Source organism: Rhododendron vialii, chromosome 7a (assembly GCF_030253575.1).
Source record: "Rhododendron vialii isolate Sample 1 chromosome 7a, ASM3025357v1".
NCBI lineage: Eukaryota > Viridiplantae > Streptophyta > Magnoliopsida > Ericales > Ericaceae > Rhododendron > Rhododendron vialii.
Window position 1 is genome coordinate 9,270,784 of NC_080563.1, and position 17,600 is coordinate 9,288,383.

A 17,600-nucleotide genomic window follows, 5' to 3' on the forward strand; every position below is an offset into this window, starting at 1 on the left:
ATTTATTCAATGACACATATATCAAGTAATTAGCAAATTGTTACCCAACTGAGCCCTATGTCCCATCACTTGGGGTCGGCTACATAAATCATTTTTCTCTATTGAGCTCTGTCAAGTGCCACTTATTCACACAAACACATTATACTCGTATCTTTGCGCACCATAGCATATAATGTCAATTTATGTCTACCTCTCCTCGTAGCATTGCTACCCAAAGCTATTCTATCCGCTCTCTTAACTACTGCATCTCCTGTTCTACGGTAGACATGCCCAAACTACCTTAGCATATTTTCTCTCAACTTCTCCTCTATAGGTGCTACACCTACCATCTCACGAACCGTTTCACTTCTAATCTTGTTTCGTCTAGTCTTACCATACATCCAATTCAACATTCTCATTTCCGCTATACTCACCTTACTCACATGTTGTTTCTTAATAGGCCAACATTCTGTCCCGTAAAGTATCGCTGGTCTGATGACAGTTCCATAAAATTTTTCCTTTAATTTTGTGGGTACCCTCTTGTCACATAGTACACCAGTAGCGCTCATCCACATGAGCCACCCTACTTGAATCCTATGGGTCACATTATCGGCAATCTCTCCATCTCTGCTAATAATTGAGCCTAAGTACCTAAAATGATCACTCTTTGGTATCTCTTAGTCTTGGATCATCACTCTTTCTTCATGCACACTGCTGGTACCACTAAACTTGCACACCATATACTTAGTTTTACTCCTACTTATCCGAAAATCCTTTGACTCTAATACTTGCCTCCAAATTTCTAGTTTCGTATTAACACCTCTAGCGGTTTCATTTACGAGGACAATGTCATCTGCAAACATCATACACCATGGGATATCCTCCTGAAATTGTCTAGTCAATTCATCCATAACTAAGGCAAAGAGGTACAGACTCAAGGCTGACATTTGATGCAATCCTACAGTGATTGGAAATTCACTCGTTTCCCCTACTGGTAATCTAATAGTAGTGACAACACCTTCATACATGTCTCTAATTACCTCAATATACCATTTGGTCACTCCTTTTCTCTCCAAAACCCACCATATGATATCTCTAGGTACCCTATCATAAGCCTTTTCTAAGTCTATGAAAACCATATGGAGATCTTTCTTCTTTGCTTTGTATTTTTCTACCAATCTCCTTAATAGGTAGATAGTTTCCATGGTTGATCTTCCAAACATGAACCCAAACTGTTTCTCTGACACCGTAGTCACCATCCTCAAACGATGCTCAATAACTCTTTCTCACAACTTCATTGTATGACTCATCAATTTAATACCTCTATAGTTGTTGCAGCTTTGAATATCCCCTTCATTCTTATAGATAGTTACTAAAGTGCTCCTTCTCCATTCGTCGGGCATCTTCCGAGTCATAATAATCTTGTTGAACAGCTTCGTTAACCAAGCCACTCTCAGGTCATCTAGACTTTTCCACACTTCAATAGCAATATCATCTGGTCCTAAGGCCTTACCCGGTTTCATCATTTTCAAAGCTTTAACCACTTCAAACTTTTGTATTCTCCGATAAAACTCATATTCTATATTCTCGCCAGGTACATACACTTCCTCCCCACCAAAGCATCTTTTATGTTTCTCGTTTAACAGCTTCTCGAAATACGACTTCCATCTATCCCTAATCACCTCGTCTTTACCACCGAATCAATACCTTTTATACGCTTAACTTGAGAAACATCTCTAGCTTTCCTTTCTCGTAGCTTGGCAAGTTTATAAATAATCTTTTCTCTATCTTTATTATCAAGTCTAGCGTAGAATTTCTCATAGGCTTTCAACTTAGCATCCCTTACGGCTTTCTTAACTTCCTTGCTAGCTTGCTTATAACCCTGAAAATTTTTCTCATTCCGGTCCTTTTGCCACTTTTTAAAGCACTCCTTCTTAGCTTTTACCATAATTTGAATCTCGTCATTCTACCAACACGTCTCCTTAGAAATTGGACATTTTCCCTTCAACTCCCCAAGAACAGCCGGTGTGGCGCCCCTTACTCATTTTTCAAAGCACCCGAAGGCAGGCACAACACTTTGCTTAAAGGGAACGCCCTAGCATGTCTCATTATCATATTTGAATTCATGTCATAAAGATCTGACGGGCTTTTTATGTGTTGGTTGTCAGCTACCTAACGCACAACCCTCCTCCTCAGTCCCCCTTGGCAAAAGGTCCATTATTTCTTTCCTCCATCTCAAAGTGGCAATTCCAATTGATGTTTTGCTAAAAGAATAAACCAGCTCCTACTTAGTTGCCTCACCATGATCTAAAGGGAAGATGTCGTAGAAGTTAGATGAAAACATATAAAATATATAAAAGCATGTTGAAAAAAGTTGACAATTCACTTGAGAGTTCTTACACAATGGGCGAGTGATTGTGAACCAGTACCATTATCATGATAATTACAACAAACACTAAACTCTTCTTAAAAATATTTGCTTCAGGAATTTAAAAGTAACTACATCTAAAAAAGATCTAGACTTATCGTTTTATTAAACGGAAAGATCTACACTTATCGTAACCAGTTACGGACAATAAATATATGTGTAGTCGACAAACCCTGAGATTGAGTATGCAAACAATACAAGTATACTAAATTAACCTCGCCTTTCAAAACAAAAAAAATTACTAAATTAACCTGATTCATTCTAACAATGGCTTCAAAGCTCAGGCTTGACTTTAACATTACCATTCAGTAATATGCTTTGTGCTTGTGCAAGCCGTTTGGATTCCTGCATTAGATGTTTGGAGATTAGAGCTGAAAACCAAACACCCCAACCAGCAACAAAGGTCACATAAGTCATCTACATGCACTATCTAGACATTTTTGCCAGTATGAGAAAATTTTCAAGGTTTTTTTTTTATTGGCAATAAATAAAATAAAATTTTCAAGCTTAATTTAAATGATAATAAAAATGCATATACTTATTGATAAGTAAATATGGCCTCAGTGTATATATTCAAGAATTCATTCTTCCATAGTAAACTACAACATCCACAGTTTACGTCAGCCATAAGTTTTTTGGTAAACTACTTCAGTATAAGTTCACTAGCTTTAACCAATTAAAGTTTCCAAATTGTTAGTATTTCATCAAATGTTTTCCATCACATTCCTGAAATGCATATTTCCATCAATGCCTTTCACGAAACCAGTTCAGTCACTAAGCTTGACCATTTGGATGTCTCATCACAATACACTTGATAAACAAGAAGGAATTATAAGTATTGTAAAAGGAAATTCAAACACTTTAAGTGTAACTTACAGCTGCAGAAGATGCTCGTATCTCCCTGAAAGATTCCACTTCATCTGGAAATGCCTGTTCAAGTTCCTCAAGAAGATGCCTTCGGAAACCCTACGCAGGACGATGATAATGACTTAAGGATTAAAAGTGCATGCAAAAATATGGCACTATCTTGTCTAGTAAACAAGATTTTCCGACACGTTTCTAAGTAAGTGAAATGCCAGTTCAAGTTCCTCTAGAAGGATGCCTTAGTAAACTCTGTACAGGACACGAGCAGGAAAATGGTCATCAAACTCAAGGTCAAAAGTGCATGCAAAATGCTGACACTATCTAGTTAACAGCATTCTTCAACAAGATTGTAATAACTGAAAACATGTTAGGCTCAATTATACATAAAGAGTGCTTTTTGAGAATTGTACCTTCTATTGTGACATCAAAGTTGAAATTGCTGTCATTTGACCTTAATTAAGTGTAACTAGAAGAAAATGAGAAGATAGGAAACATGGTACTGAACACCCTTATGATTTTTTCCCCAGGAGGTGATCTTTCAAACACTTTCTTGGAAGCAAGTTAAAAAGGTTAAATAGAGAAAGATAGAATCCATGTGCAGTTGTGCCGTAAGTTGGTTTAAAGAAAAGCAAAGATTTGATTCACTAGACAAATAATTTTACCTGTTTTAGAAACTAACAATACAAAGTAAATGAATTAAGTAGACACCACAGAGTTTGCAGTCGTAGTGGTGTAACAAAATAGCTATCACCATTCACCAGTACTTACCGTTTTCAATTGGTTATGTACAAACTTACAGATACATTCAAGATGACACTGGTCAGGTCGAGTAAATTCTAAAATCACAAGTCACAAATAGGTCTGAAGGTGTGCATAACGAAGGCTGTACCAAAGGCAACTCCCAAATCAGGAGGTGAAGTGAGCAATGCAGCCACAACTAGCCAGTCGAGTTAATTACTATGCAGAAGGTAAGATTAGAGAGCACCTTATCGACACCATAAGAACATAACCCATTTTTTTGTACATTGTATTACAAAAGACCCTATGAAACTGCTTCAACTGCATCCATAACTCACTCAACTGCCATGATCATAATGCTGGATATATTTGAAAATGTCAACAATTTCCTTTTTCTAGCTTAAAGAAACAAACAGGTCTCGCCGAAACGTTGAATCTAATAGTGCCCCAATGGACAAAATCATAACATTCCCACCAATTGAGGACTAAACAAATCAATTTTCATTGCGATAAAGTTGGCAGATGAAAAGGGTAAACCTTGAAAGCATCGGTTTTGCCTTTGGTGACCTGGTTTCTTGCAATGAAGGCGTTCAAAATATCCCTCGTGTATTCATCCGGATTCTTGCCGTCGTCAATTAAACTGAAAAAAAATACCAAAACCACCCAATGTCACAAAAACCAAGCGAACCAAAAATTATGGAGGGTTGCGTGTAAAAAGAAAATTTTCAATGCAACCATTATAACGCCCCTCTCATATGGGGTGGGACCCACACATACGTGGGCCCCACATAATATGGGAGGGCAATAAACATTGCATTAAAATTTTTTCCGTGTGTTAGGTTATTGACAGCCAGCACACCTGTTAGATCATTACGACATGAATCCAGGTTTGGTTTAGGTTACAAGCGTAAAAAACCTCACTTGAGGTTGGTTTAGGTTACAAGAGTAAAAAACCTCACTTGAGGACATGCATGGGGACCTGGATATCGCACTCCTCTGCCAGCTTCGTCATGTTGTCAAGCTCCGAAACCAGCGAATTCCTGCAAAAACCAATCCGATTACGAACTCGTTGTTCGCAAAGCGAAGTGAACGAATCTAGGGTTTTGGAGGAAAGAGACGAAGGGCGTACAGGCGTTGGAGCAGGGGGAGCTGGGAAGCGGCGTTGAAGGAAGAGACGGTGAGGGAGAGCTGGTGGATGAGTCCGAGCGTCTTTTGGATCGAGTTTATGACCTGGCTCAGGTTTTGCTTCGGATCGCTGCTCGTTTGTGAGGCCCTCGTGGCTGAGGCGTCGCGGTTTTGAGATATAATCGTACCGTTTCCGCCACCAGCGACGGCTGCCGCCGCCGCCGCCGAGTTCTGCGACGCGTCCATAACCCGGCGACTGGCTCTACCGCCGAGAGAAGGACGCGATTTTTCCGTTGGAAATACTGTTTGCGTTGACGATGGGCTTGGACACGCTTTTTGGTTGGTCTGATAATGGTTGAAGAAGCTTTTAAGCCCAACGTTCAGTCCAAGCCCAACCACAAAAGTATCCCCATCGTGCATCTCGAAGTGTTTATTCAGGTGGAGAAAAGCCCAGATGCACCGCGTGGGATCGACTTGTTTAGTAATGAGCTCGAGTTTATGCTCGTAAATATAGGCTCGTTAAGAAAATTAGCTAAGTTTGACTCATTTAAGGCTCGACTAGTTTACAAACCATTAGAGGTTTTTTTTTTTTTTTTTAAATTGCACGTCTTTTTGTAGCAAATATTTATTTAAGGATGGGGAGTAATCAATGGCAGACTTACTAAGGGTCACATGCCTCTGCACCCTCCCAAATTATTTTTTTTCAAAACTAAGGTTCTCTCTTGTTTAATTTATGGGTGCAAAGTATAGTTCGCACAATTATATATCTTTTTCCGATGATCCAAGACGTGTATAACGTAGAGATTGTCAAATAATTTGTCCACACAAAAAATCAAGTTGATCAGATACTGATAACAACTTGATAAGTACATTTTATTTATGCGAAAAATGGTTAGACCATGTTTTTTTATGAATAAAAGTATTTCAATGGAGTTGTTTCAGTTTAAAGTCTAATCAACGTAGATTTTTTAATGGACAATTTATATGATGAGCTTTATCATATGAACGGTTCGGATTGACGAGGGGAAATATTTTTGTGGACAAGTTGCACTTACAAGGGAATCTGGATCCTTTTATTAAGTTAGGAAATATGAAAAACAAGAGTGCTTAAGATGAAAACAAAATTTAGAAAAACGTATTTCGTCACTTCACCACTCAAATGAAAAAATCAAGCAGAGAATACATATGTGTGGATAAGTTTAAAAACTTTTGGAATGGTGTATGATTATAGTTGACGGTGAAATTTTTTAAGGTTATGAATGATTATATGCCCCTACTATGAATTAATAATTCATAGGTCCACCACTAAAAGTAATAGATTGACATTTCTTTCATGGTTCATGATCTATCTAATTCCAAGGTGAATTGTAAATTTGTAATCATGTGACCTCCACCATTTGGTGAGAAGCAACAAAGGGAATGAAAGCATGTCTTTTGACAGACAGTGAGATTCAACAAAGACTTTTTGACATCAAAACTTCGACAAGTTTCCAAATTAAAGAAACAAGTGAAGCAGATTAAAAGGAAAACCAAGACAATAATAATGGGAAGCCCGACCAGCTAGCTGTGGAGGGACGAAAATAAACCACCTTATTAATCAACTTGCAAACAATCGAAATTCAGAAAAGGCCCGAAAAAAGTAACTCATTTTTCTCATTCCTTAATCTGCATTCTCCAAAAACTTATGTTTTTCCTCCTCGGTCATGAACGACTTCACAGGGAACGACTTCCCGATCCCCACCGGGGTCTTGAAGTAGATCATCTTGCTCGTGGGATCATCGATGCTCATCTCGACGATGGGCACCCACAGCAACAGCTGCTTGCTCTTCACGCCCGTCATCCTCTTCATCTTGCCCTTCTCGATGTACGAAGTCACCTCCGCGGCGTAGCTCACGCGGGTGTTGGTCCCCTCGAAGAAGTGCTCGTACGGGGCCTTCTGCTTCATCCACACGAACCCGGTTTCCCGGACCCTTCCACACTCTTCAAGGTCTTTCAGGGGAAGGACTCCTTTGGGGAATCCCAGCTCTTGTAGGAGATCCAGGGAGTGTTGGTAGCATTGTTCCGAACCGTGCACGATCTCGGCTCCTGCTCTTTGATCATCTTCGACCTTGGACCTGGAGCTAGCCATCTTTTGAATGGACAGTATATATTATCAGTTTTGACGTTCTATTGTTGAGGAATGGACCGTTGAATTGTGGTTAATTTGGGGTTCATGTTATATAGAGATTGGGTGGAACATTAGTAATGTGATGGTTGTTAAGGGAGGTTGAGCTGCAAAAGGCTTGGTTCAAGATGCTGTTCACCTACCACTTTGTAAATGGTGCAGTTGGCGTGAGCTGAGAAGGCTTGGTTTGGTTCAAGATGCTGTTCACCTATTTCATGATTCCTAATAATGAGGAGAAGAAGAATAAGTTATAGGCTCATATTGGTTGGACATATTCGTTTCTTTCTTTCTTTTTTTCTTTTCTTTTCTTTTTTTTTTTATTTTTTATGGCAGGTAGAAATGTTATTTTCTTCATGTACATACTAATAGGAACGTATTGCGAAATTTCAAACTATACCGGCACCTTATTTTGAAGATGGGTTTCTCTCACACAGAAGTTGGGACAAATTTTTTATAAATTTTTTATGGGACCCATTTTGGAGTCCCACGGAAATAATTGGAGCCGTTTTAAAATGAATTACCGATATTCGAATGAGTTGATATTTTATGAGAACTCTTAAAAACCTATTTTAAACGAATTGAACGGCTCCGATCATTTGCGTACGTGAAACTCTGATTAGTTTTGTGTCAACTTTTGTGTGAGGAAAACTGGCCCCGAAGAAGATATTGCGAATACTGTATCATTTAAGTGGTATTAAAACTAGTAAACAATAAATAGATGAATTAGAAGTTATATATACTCGTCGTGTTTATAATTTCCATCCTCCAAATATAGAGTATCGCCATCTCATCATCTGTATTTGGAGTATCAAAGTTTATCATCTGAAACGGAGGAAGATTTGGAGGATGGGTGGGAGAGGGTTCATACTTCGTACTCTTTATAATGGAGAGATAGAGAGAGTGGAATGGAAATGCCCTTTGAATGTAAGAGACCCCTTTATAGAAGTGATTATAGGCACCAGCCGTGGTACCTCACATCATCTAATAGCAGCAAATCCCTTTATAACATTGCACTAGCGTTCAGTGCATACGCGATGCTTGTGCAGTTTTCACAATTAAATTCCCGCAGTCTTTCATAAACAAACTAGACTGAAAAAGGGAGAAGCGAACAAAACAACAGATCGAAAACCCAAACGTAGACCTCTGTGAACTGAAATTATTTAGGGATCGGAGGGTGATTGATCTTACACTGGGATGAAATTATTAGAGCAAGTTTATCAATAATTAGGTAAAAAAACTTGTGAACAGTGCACATTTTTTATTTTACCTACTCATATTTCTTTCAACACTACACCAACACTATCTATTTAACCTATCCTCTATTAAAATATACCTTTTTCTTTCTCAAAAAGTACAACAAAGGACAATTTAAAAAAAAAAGAAAAAAGAAACAGGGAGAGAGAGGACGGAGAGAGGAGAGAGAAAATAATTTTTTTTCCTTACCTGATGAACAGTTGCTAGGTAAAAGTGTCGAAGCACTGTTCACAAATTCATTTTAACTCTTTGTTTACCTAATCTAGTGTAGGACTACTTTTCCTCTTTTGATGAGTTAAAATAGCTACAAAGCTATTTTAGCTTTGCTGGTAAAGTTGCTCTTAGTATTAGGAGAAAGAGTTTAGTTGCAGAACATAAATGGAAACCCCACAATCCATGGAACTGACGTAACTGTAAAGGGGCAACGTGGGTGGGATTAAGGGAAATGCCCTGTTCAATTTACGAATTCGTCCTCAACAATTCCGTTAAATTACGGCACTTCTAATATAGGGGCAGTTTAAATTGATGGGTATTTTTTGAGAAACAAAAAAGTGAGCCAGTTTCTTTCTTTCTTTTTTTGGTCCATGATAACAACAGGGCTGAATCCATTTTTTTCAAGTTATATGTGTTTAGATGAGACACTTATCGATATTTGATTGAGCTGATTTTTGGCGCCCACATAGAAACTCGATGAGCTCTACGCGGTGAACGTCTCCGATCGCCGGACCGATGCCGACAAGGCTCGCCAGCGGGTGCGCAGCACGCTGTGCAGCACGAAGCTGCACAACAGCTTCCCCAGTCCGAGTATCGAGATATTGAAGAATAGATAGAATAGCTAGCTGTTCCAAGATTGTGTACAAGTAAATTTAGAAAGGAAAAAACAACATTGAAATAGGTGTACTGGTATGGACGGTAAAACACGGGAGAATTACGGTTTAGTGGAGAGTGGGGCAAATAAGTCCCACCACATGGGACACTTTTTGGGAATTAAAAACCCATGAAAAGAGGAAAAATAATGCCCAGCTCATGGTATTCATAATTTACTCTGACAAAAATACCCCTCTCTATTGTAACACACATTCAGGGAGCAATAAACACACATTCAGAGAGCAATGTACACACACTCAGGGAGCAGTATTATATGATTGAAAGAGCAATATAATTTAATTAAAAGTGCAATATTATGTGATTAAAAGAGCAGTGAAGCTACGTCCACCGATTCCCAAGTCGCTGAACTTCCACCGATACCTTATACACGACGCCGTTTTGGATTATTATTTTTTTGGTGTTGAAACATTTGGTTTTATCCTTCTCTTAGGACTCTTCAACGAGAGCCCTTGACCTAAAAATTAATTATGATCCTTTTGGATAAAATGATCAGAAAAATAATATCTTTGCAATGGTTCAAACGGATTGAAAATCGGAACGCTTAATTTTTTTCATTTGGTTTTATGGTTCTCTTAGGACTCTTCAACGAGAGCCCTATAATTAAAAATTAATTATGATTTTTAAGATAAAATGATAAGAAAAATAAGATCTTTGCACCAATTTAAAATGATTGAAAAATTAGAACACTAATTTTTTTTCATTTGGTTTTATGATTTTCTTAAGGCTCTTCAACCAGAACGCTAGAGTTAAAAATTAATTATGATCATTGAAGATAAAATAATTAGAAAAATAAAACCAATTTTTTTTAAATAATCATAATTAATTTTTAGTTCTAGGGCTCTCATTGAAAAGCCCTAAGAGAACCACAAATCAAATGCAAAAATCTTATTTTTCTGATCATTTTATCAAAAATGATCATAATTAATTTTTAACTCTACGGCTCTCGTTGAAGAGCCCAAGAGAAGGATAAAACTAAATGTTTAAACAAAAAAAAAAATCCAAACCCATATTCAACTTAGATTCATAGAAGGGAGCAATTTAGATCCAAACCCAAATTCAACTACATATCGACTCATGATCTCATACAATGAACAAATTAGGTTCATAGAAGAGGCAACTTAGGTCCAAACCCATATTTAACTTAGGCCCATAGAAAGGGCAACTTAAATTCATAGAAAGGGCAATTTAGGTGTAAACCCAGATTCAACTATATATCGACTCATGATCTCATAGAAGGAGCAAATTAGGTTCATAGAAGGGGCAACTTAGGTTCATAGAACGGACAACTTAAGTACACAGAATGGGCAACTTAAGTCCAAACCTAGATTCAACTAAGGTCCATAGAAGGGGCAATTTAGATTCATAGAAAGGGCAACTTAGGTCCAAACCCAAATTCAATTACATATCAACTCATGATCTCATACAAGGGGTAATTTAGGTTCATAAAATGGACAACTTAGATTTATAGAAGGGGCAACTTAAGTCCATAGAAGGGCAACTTAGATTTTTAGGGTTTCAAATGGGATGCGGAGGCTCTGCTGTGCCTCGTGGCACAGTAACCCCTACCCACACCAAAAAAGGGTACTGTTTTTGGAGGGGAAAAAATTTTAAGCTTCCTATTTGCAATCCTATGGAGCAGAAACGTGATTATAAGAGGCTTAGAGATAAAATTTAATTATGTCTCTTTAAAATAATATAATCAGAATAATAAGATCTTCACACTTGTACAAACGGATTGAAAATTGAAGCAAATAATTTTTTAAATTGTATTTTTAATATATAAACAGTCTAAAAAAATTAAGTGCTCCAATTTTTAATTCGTTTGAACAAGTGCAAATATCTTAATATTCTGAACATATTATTCTAAAAAGATATAATTAACTTTTGTCTTTAAGGCTCTAATAATTATGTTTCTACTCTACAGGATTCTAAATAAAGAGCAGATACTTAATTATGAGAGTTCTAGAAACAAAAGTTAATTATGATCCTTTAGAATAATATGTTCAGAATAATAAGATATTTGCACTTATTCAAACGGATTAAAAATTGGAGCACTTAATTTTTTTAAACTGTTTATATATTAAAAATACAGTTTAAAAAATTATCTGCTCCAATTTTCAATCCGTTTGAACCAGTGTGAAAATCTTATTATTCTGATCATATTATTCTAAAGAGACATAATTAAATTTTATCTCTAAGGCTTTTATAATCACGTTTCTGCTTCATAGGATTGCAAATAGAAAGCTTAAAAAAAAATTTCCTCCAAAAACGATACCCTTTTTTGGTGTGGGTCCCTGTGCCACGAGCCATGTAACGACCCGGATTTTTGACCCAATTTTTTTTTAATACAAATTTATATTTTTAAATTTCTAATTCAATAATTAATTAGATTGAATAATTAAAATATATTATTATGTGTACAATTGATATTATTTACACTATTGTATAAGATATGTATTTAAACTTTAGATATACGAATCAGTGATTCATATTTATCTCTTATCTTTCCTATCTAAACCCTAAGTAGAACTCTATTCAAACTAACTCTTCACTTCTCTATCTCTCATCCTATACATAAAAGCGTCCAGATACATTCTCACCATGTACATACATGCGTCCACATACATTTGAATTGAAAACCCCCCAAATGTGGCACTTGTCCCCCATCTTTTTATCATTATCAGTATCACTCTCTTTCCTCATTCCACCACTTCTATACTTATCCTCTCACCTTCTCACTACCTTATTCTCTCTCATTATACATACCCACATAATCCGAAAGTTGAACACCAGTATATTATTTTACTCTCAATTATATTGTTGAGTCTAGAATAGAGAGAGAGAGAGAGAGAGAGAGAGAGAGAGAGAGAGAGTTGTGAGTTTCGTAGATACACCGCTGCTGCGGGCCCTATCAGAGTGCCGCCGAACGCTGCCTCGAGATTTCAAAACCACCATGGCGATCTACGGACACCGCATAACACTTATCCGAACTTAGAATCGCGTTTGAGGTAGTTTTCCGAAAACCCAAAACCTTTATCTGCATTTTAATGGAGTTACTTAGATTTAAAGTTTATTGAAGATGATGATCTGCTGTTAAATTGTTAATTTATTTTTAGTCCTGTTTATATTAAAATTTAGTCTGGTTGTGCTGTAATGATTAGTGTTATACCCTGTGAAAATTTATGATCGTTTAACAAATGTTTGATTGTGAAATTATTATTGATGATACATTGTTAATTTGTATTTGAGTGGACGTTTACGTGTTTAATAAATTATTGGGGTAGATAAATATTTATGAAATATTAACAAGAATATTTTATTAGTAAAAAATTTATTTAGATTGTAAACAAGAAATATTTTAGATTATATATTAGTTAATCTTTAACTTTAATAAATATTAACTAGAATAGCCTCTCATAATTTTGTTGTTATAAAAATCTCATATTAATATTTAATATAGTTAGTAAATACTAAATTTTGCAATAAGTATTTCTTTTTCAATAAAAAAAAATTAGTTTGTAAAATCTATAAATAGTATGAGAGTTAAAGAAAATGTTTAAATAGTAGAAATGTTTTATAAAATTTCTAAATGAGAGAAATAGACTTAATTTTAAGTGTAGTAATTAATTGTTTAACTGAATATTATTTTGTTACTCGCATGATTAATTCTATGACAGGATTAATTTTATCGCATGGTTATGTGTTAGTACTTTTAGTTGAAATGTTGAACCGTGTGATATTTTGTTGTGGATGTAGATTGGACAAATAGGTTCCCTGGGTGGTTACGAGTAGTGACTCATGTAGACGATGTTAAGTAAATGGAAATTGATAAAGTGTTGGAAGTGTGATTGTGTGGATTGTGATTTGAGCCATGGTGATGGCAAGGGTAACCTATAGGGCCCTGTGTTGAAATGGGTTACCTGAGGGGCCCGGTGTTGTGACGCTAACGTATGATACGTCATGGGAAGTTTCTCTTCGAGGAAGAGAATGGGTCCCATGAGACGGTTATAGTTAGTGAGACGTTAATGTATGATACGTCATGGAAAGTTTCTCTTTGAGAAAGAGAATGGGTCCCATGAGACGGTTATAGTTAGCGTGGGGTAGTGGATGTCCGACCCTAATGTACGATACGTCATGGGATGACTCGATCCTCCTGTTATGGTCTTAAGTGAGAACATACTCGGTACATAACTTAGATGCGCTCACCTAGGACCCTGGTGCAGGACAAGCAAGAGGAAGGGTGGACCCATGAGACGATTGTAGTTAGTGGATGTGGGAGGAAAGGATCTCGCGGAGAGAATCCTTAGATTACATGTAAGATGATGGATAGTAAAGAAAAAGACGATGTGTTATTATTTTGTACCTTCGGTGTATTATGAATTATTATATTGTTGATCTGCATATTGTGGTATTGGGTTTTAGGATTTCTACTTAGTGAATTATCACTCAGGATACGTTTGTATCCTGGCAAATCGTTTGCTTCGGCGTTCAATTTGCCAGAGTGTGCAGGATTCCACAGTGGAGCAGTTGATACAGGTGGGACCCCTGGAACGGAGTCTTGGCCAACGTTGCTTGGAATTCGTGTCAAAATTAGAGTCGCTCTGGAGTCGCTTTTATTAAGTAAATGTACATAGATTTTTGTATTATTTTGAAATTGTAATTTTTGTATAAGGATAAACATGGGCCTAATAGTTTGTAAAATTTAGTGTATTTTTGGGTTAATGCTTCCGAAATCCCTTGAGAAATCGGGGCGTTACAAGCCACACCAGAGCCTTGCGTCCTTTTCAAATGTGTATGGGTTATATTAGTCTTTTTACATCATCTTTCCATGTATGAGGAATTGTTTTTTACCGTTTCATATTGGAGCAATTTTCAGAAAACCTGTTCATGGGTTGAGAATTTTTTTCCCCTGGTTCCACTGAACACGAATTCCCCCTAAAACTAACCTTGAGTTATCCAAAAATAAAAATAAAAAATTTAGGTAGCGGAAAACAATGGGTAGTGATGATGCCAAAACAGTTTTTGTTGGTGCCAAAACTCGGATGCATAAAAGTGTTGTATCATGCACATGATACAAGTCTTTCATGCATTGAAGTTTTAGCACCAACAAAAACTGTTTTGGAATTATCATTTCCCAAAACAAAATGCCAATTCCGAAACATTGACAACTTAATGGACTTGGAGAATGAAAATTAAAGCAGATTAAAATGAAATGAGCAAATATATTTCCATATTAGCAGCAGGGCCCATCAAAACAGAGAGAAGAGCAGAGTAACCGAGCTAATCAAAATGTTACACACCAGATTTTTTAGAAAATATATACATCCAAACCACGTAACTAGGATATATATTACAAACACACACATAACAGCTAGGCCACTAAATGGACTTGACTGCGTAACCCAAGCAACCGGGAGAGCTAGCGCGACCACACTAGTTATGGCCCCCCACGTACTTCAGAGTACTCACCATGTGGAGAATCGAATTCCACATTGAGAAGTACTTCCAAAGCCTGGGCATCCGCGCCGAACCACTGAGACAACCCCACTACATACAATAAATAATCATCCAGCATAATAGGGCAGGAAATGCAATAAACAACTTCATTGGTCAAAAAAATCAACAAAAAAAAGAGAGAGATAGGAAATTAAAATGCAAAAAATGCTTAGCATAACATGTTCACCAAAATGAGAGCAAATTAACATAGGCAAACAGAAGTTCCGTGTTATCACGGCCATAGGTATGAATCACAACAGAAAATGGAACAGACATTTCAGATTTGATTTTTTGGAAATACAAAGATTTATTTTTAGACCAAAAATGCAATAAGAACAAATACATTCCAATCATATCCCATCTAATTCCCGAACATCTCACATCAAATAATAGTCCACAACTTATTTTGGTAAGTATTTTTTACTGTTAGTAACTTTTTTGCCGTAATTTTTAGAGTTGATTATTCCTCTCGACTAGACGAATAAGAAAAATATAAAAATATGAACAGATATTGAAATAATTCATATAAGACAACACTTTAAACAAAAACAAGACAACTGTTTGATACATTTTTTGTCGTTAGTGAACTTTTTTTTGTTTTTGCTCATGATTTTTTTTTATTTTTTAAACTCCTCTCATCGAGACGGATTATTAATCCATAAAACGTAATGCAAATTTAACAAAAAATTTAAAAAAATTAAATAAATCACACAAAACGAAGAAAAAAATAAAGTTTACAAGAAACCACCATAGTTTCTCAAATTCAAGCCTTTTTTTTTTTTTTTTTGGGTTTTGCCCAAAAAGTCTACACACATACAATCTGTGCACAGATTGTGCACAGATTTTGTTGTGGGGCCCACCACGGGTCCCACACAAATCATCCGAGCCGTTCATTAAATGTAAAACATTTTTTCAAGGGTCCCCATAGAAAATAATCTCAATCCGATACCTATAGGTGCTCGATCCAATCATATAACTTTTTATTATCCGAAAATCTGAATGAAAAGTTAAATGGTTGGATGAAACACCTATATGCATTGGACTGAGCTTATTTTTTACCGGGACCCTTGAAAAAATATTTTACATTTAATAAACGGCTCGGATAATTTATGTGAAACCCGTGATGGGTCCCACAACAAAATCTGTGCACAGATTGTGCACAAATTGCTGTGTGTGTAGCACAGTTCATTCTATCGATTGACATCCAACAGTACCGAATCCGTATGGACCGTATCAACCAAATACCGCCCGACCGAAATGCCGAAGTTTAAAATCTAATGTTCTTCACTCACCGATTGAACTATTCAAGTGGGTCCCAACCCTACGTAACCCACGTGTCTGAATCGTCACAACCGAGCTATACCTCTCCACTTCGAGAAATTTTTAGGTGGTGGGTATCATGTGTCGGCGCATCTGAGCCATCTATTTCGATTTCGGATAGTTTGAATTTGGAGAGAGAAAGGAGAGAGAGTGGTGGGGAGAGAGGAGGGAAAGAGTTTCAATTTGCATCGTCTTACACACTTTTTGATGGCTTAGATGGACTGTTCGGGCACCACTTAGGCATGGTCACGTGGTACTCACCCGATACCCAAAAATTTCTCCTCCACTTCAGCACAAAAAATATCAATGCTTGCTGACACCTTCACATGGTGCTCAAGACCCCTTCTTTATCACATGTTAGGGTGGAAATCCATGCAAAATGTTTGGATTCCATAATAATGTCTGGTGTAAGAGAGATTGGGGTACCATATGGCAGTGTCATGAGAGACACTAAACAATTACTCCTTCAGCACCCCATCCATTGAAATTTTAGTACTACTTGCTCTTGAAGCACCACCACGTGATGCTTTACAAATTTTTTTACCACACATTTTATGCAAAGTGGATACTCACATAAATATGTGGCAAGTTGCTGAGTTTAGGCACTCCAAGGAACTCATCAAATTTTAATTTCTGATCACTTCTTTTTTTTACTATTAAAGATTCACTTTGCCCACGAAATCAATATTTCACCAATAATAAAGATTGAACTCGATGAGGTGACAATTTAAATACTGCTTTCCTTCTCTTTGAAGTTGAACACAGAGAGAGTTACACCAAAATAGTATAACAAGTTCGCTATCCCCTTGAAAGGTGTTATGCTTATGTGGCTCTTTAATTTTTAGTTGAGCTTTGGTTCTGCTACCTCGTTAGAGTATCTCTAAGGGAAGAAACAAAAATTTACATCAAATGTGTTTTGGTGACCCATGTGACAAGTTGAAGAGTTATATTATTTAAGTGCGAAAGGGGATCTTCAAATTTAAATATCTTACTCTTTCTTTGACTCTAAAGATATCCACACACAAACCCAAACCCAAACTCCCGATGTGGGAGCCAACCCATCTGACGCAGGCCCAAGAGCCTCGCTGCGAAACGCAGCACAACGACAGCGGGCAATTGCCTAGGTGAGTTTAGTAGATAAAATTACTCTCTTGCCCTCCTTAAAAAAAGAAGAAGATATCCACTGTGTCAAAACAATAAATTAATTCACCAATTAAAAATATTAGTAGAATTGATGACTTGACAATTTAAAGACTTATTTTTCACTTTTCAAACTTGAAGAGAGAGAGAGAGAGGTACATCAAAGGTGTAGCAAGTTTACTTCTTCGTTTGGAGGGTGTTTTT

The 17,600-nt window shown here is 36.8% G+C and overlaps 2 protein-coding genes across 4 annotated transcripts; both read right to left on the reverse strand.

Annotated features, from left to right (window-relative positions):
- Window positions 1-2,160: 2,160 nt before the first annotated feature.
- On the reverse strand, window positions 2,161-5,581 carry LOC131334404 (mediator of RNA polymerase II transcription subunit 10b-like). Of its 3 annotated transcripts, none has more exons than XM_058369390.1 (6): window positions 5,139-5,569; window positions 4,969-5,049; window positions 4,547-4,649; window positions 3,284-3,373; window positions 2,659-2,752; window positions 2,161-2,286 (listed from the first exon to the last, which is right to left on the reverse strand). In XM_058369390.1, the coding sequence occupies exons 1-5, from the start codon at window positions 5,552-5,554 to the stop codon at window positions 2,681-2,683; spliced, it is 762 nt and encodes a 253-aa protein (XP_058225373.1). In that variant the 5' UTR covers window positions 5,555-5,569; the 3' UTR covers window positions 2,161-2,286; window positions 2,659-2,680. The 3 variants fall into 3 exon arrangements, with proteins under 3 accessions (XP_058225373.1, XP_058225374.1, XP_058225371.1); XM_058369391.1 differs by lacking the exon at window positions 2,161-2,286 and adding an exon at window positions 2,392-2,622; XM_058369388.1 differs by lacking the exon at window positions 2,161-2,286 and having other exon boundaries at window positions 2,392-2,752; window positions 5,139-5,581.
- Window positions 5,582-6,550: 969 nt separating this feature from the next.
- Window positions 6,551-7,513, reverse strand: LOC131333090 (uncharacterized). Its single transcript, XM_058367421.1, has one exon. It carries the CDS (start codon window positions 7,260-7,262, stop codon window positions 6,795-6,797), a length of 468 nt encoding a protein of 155 aa, XP_058223404.1. The 5' UTR covers window positions 7,263-7,513; the 3' UTR covers window positions 6,551-6,794.
- Between the last annotated feature and the right edge of the window lie 10,087 nt (window positions 7,514-17,600).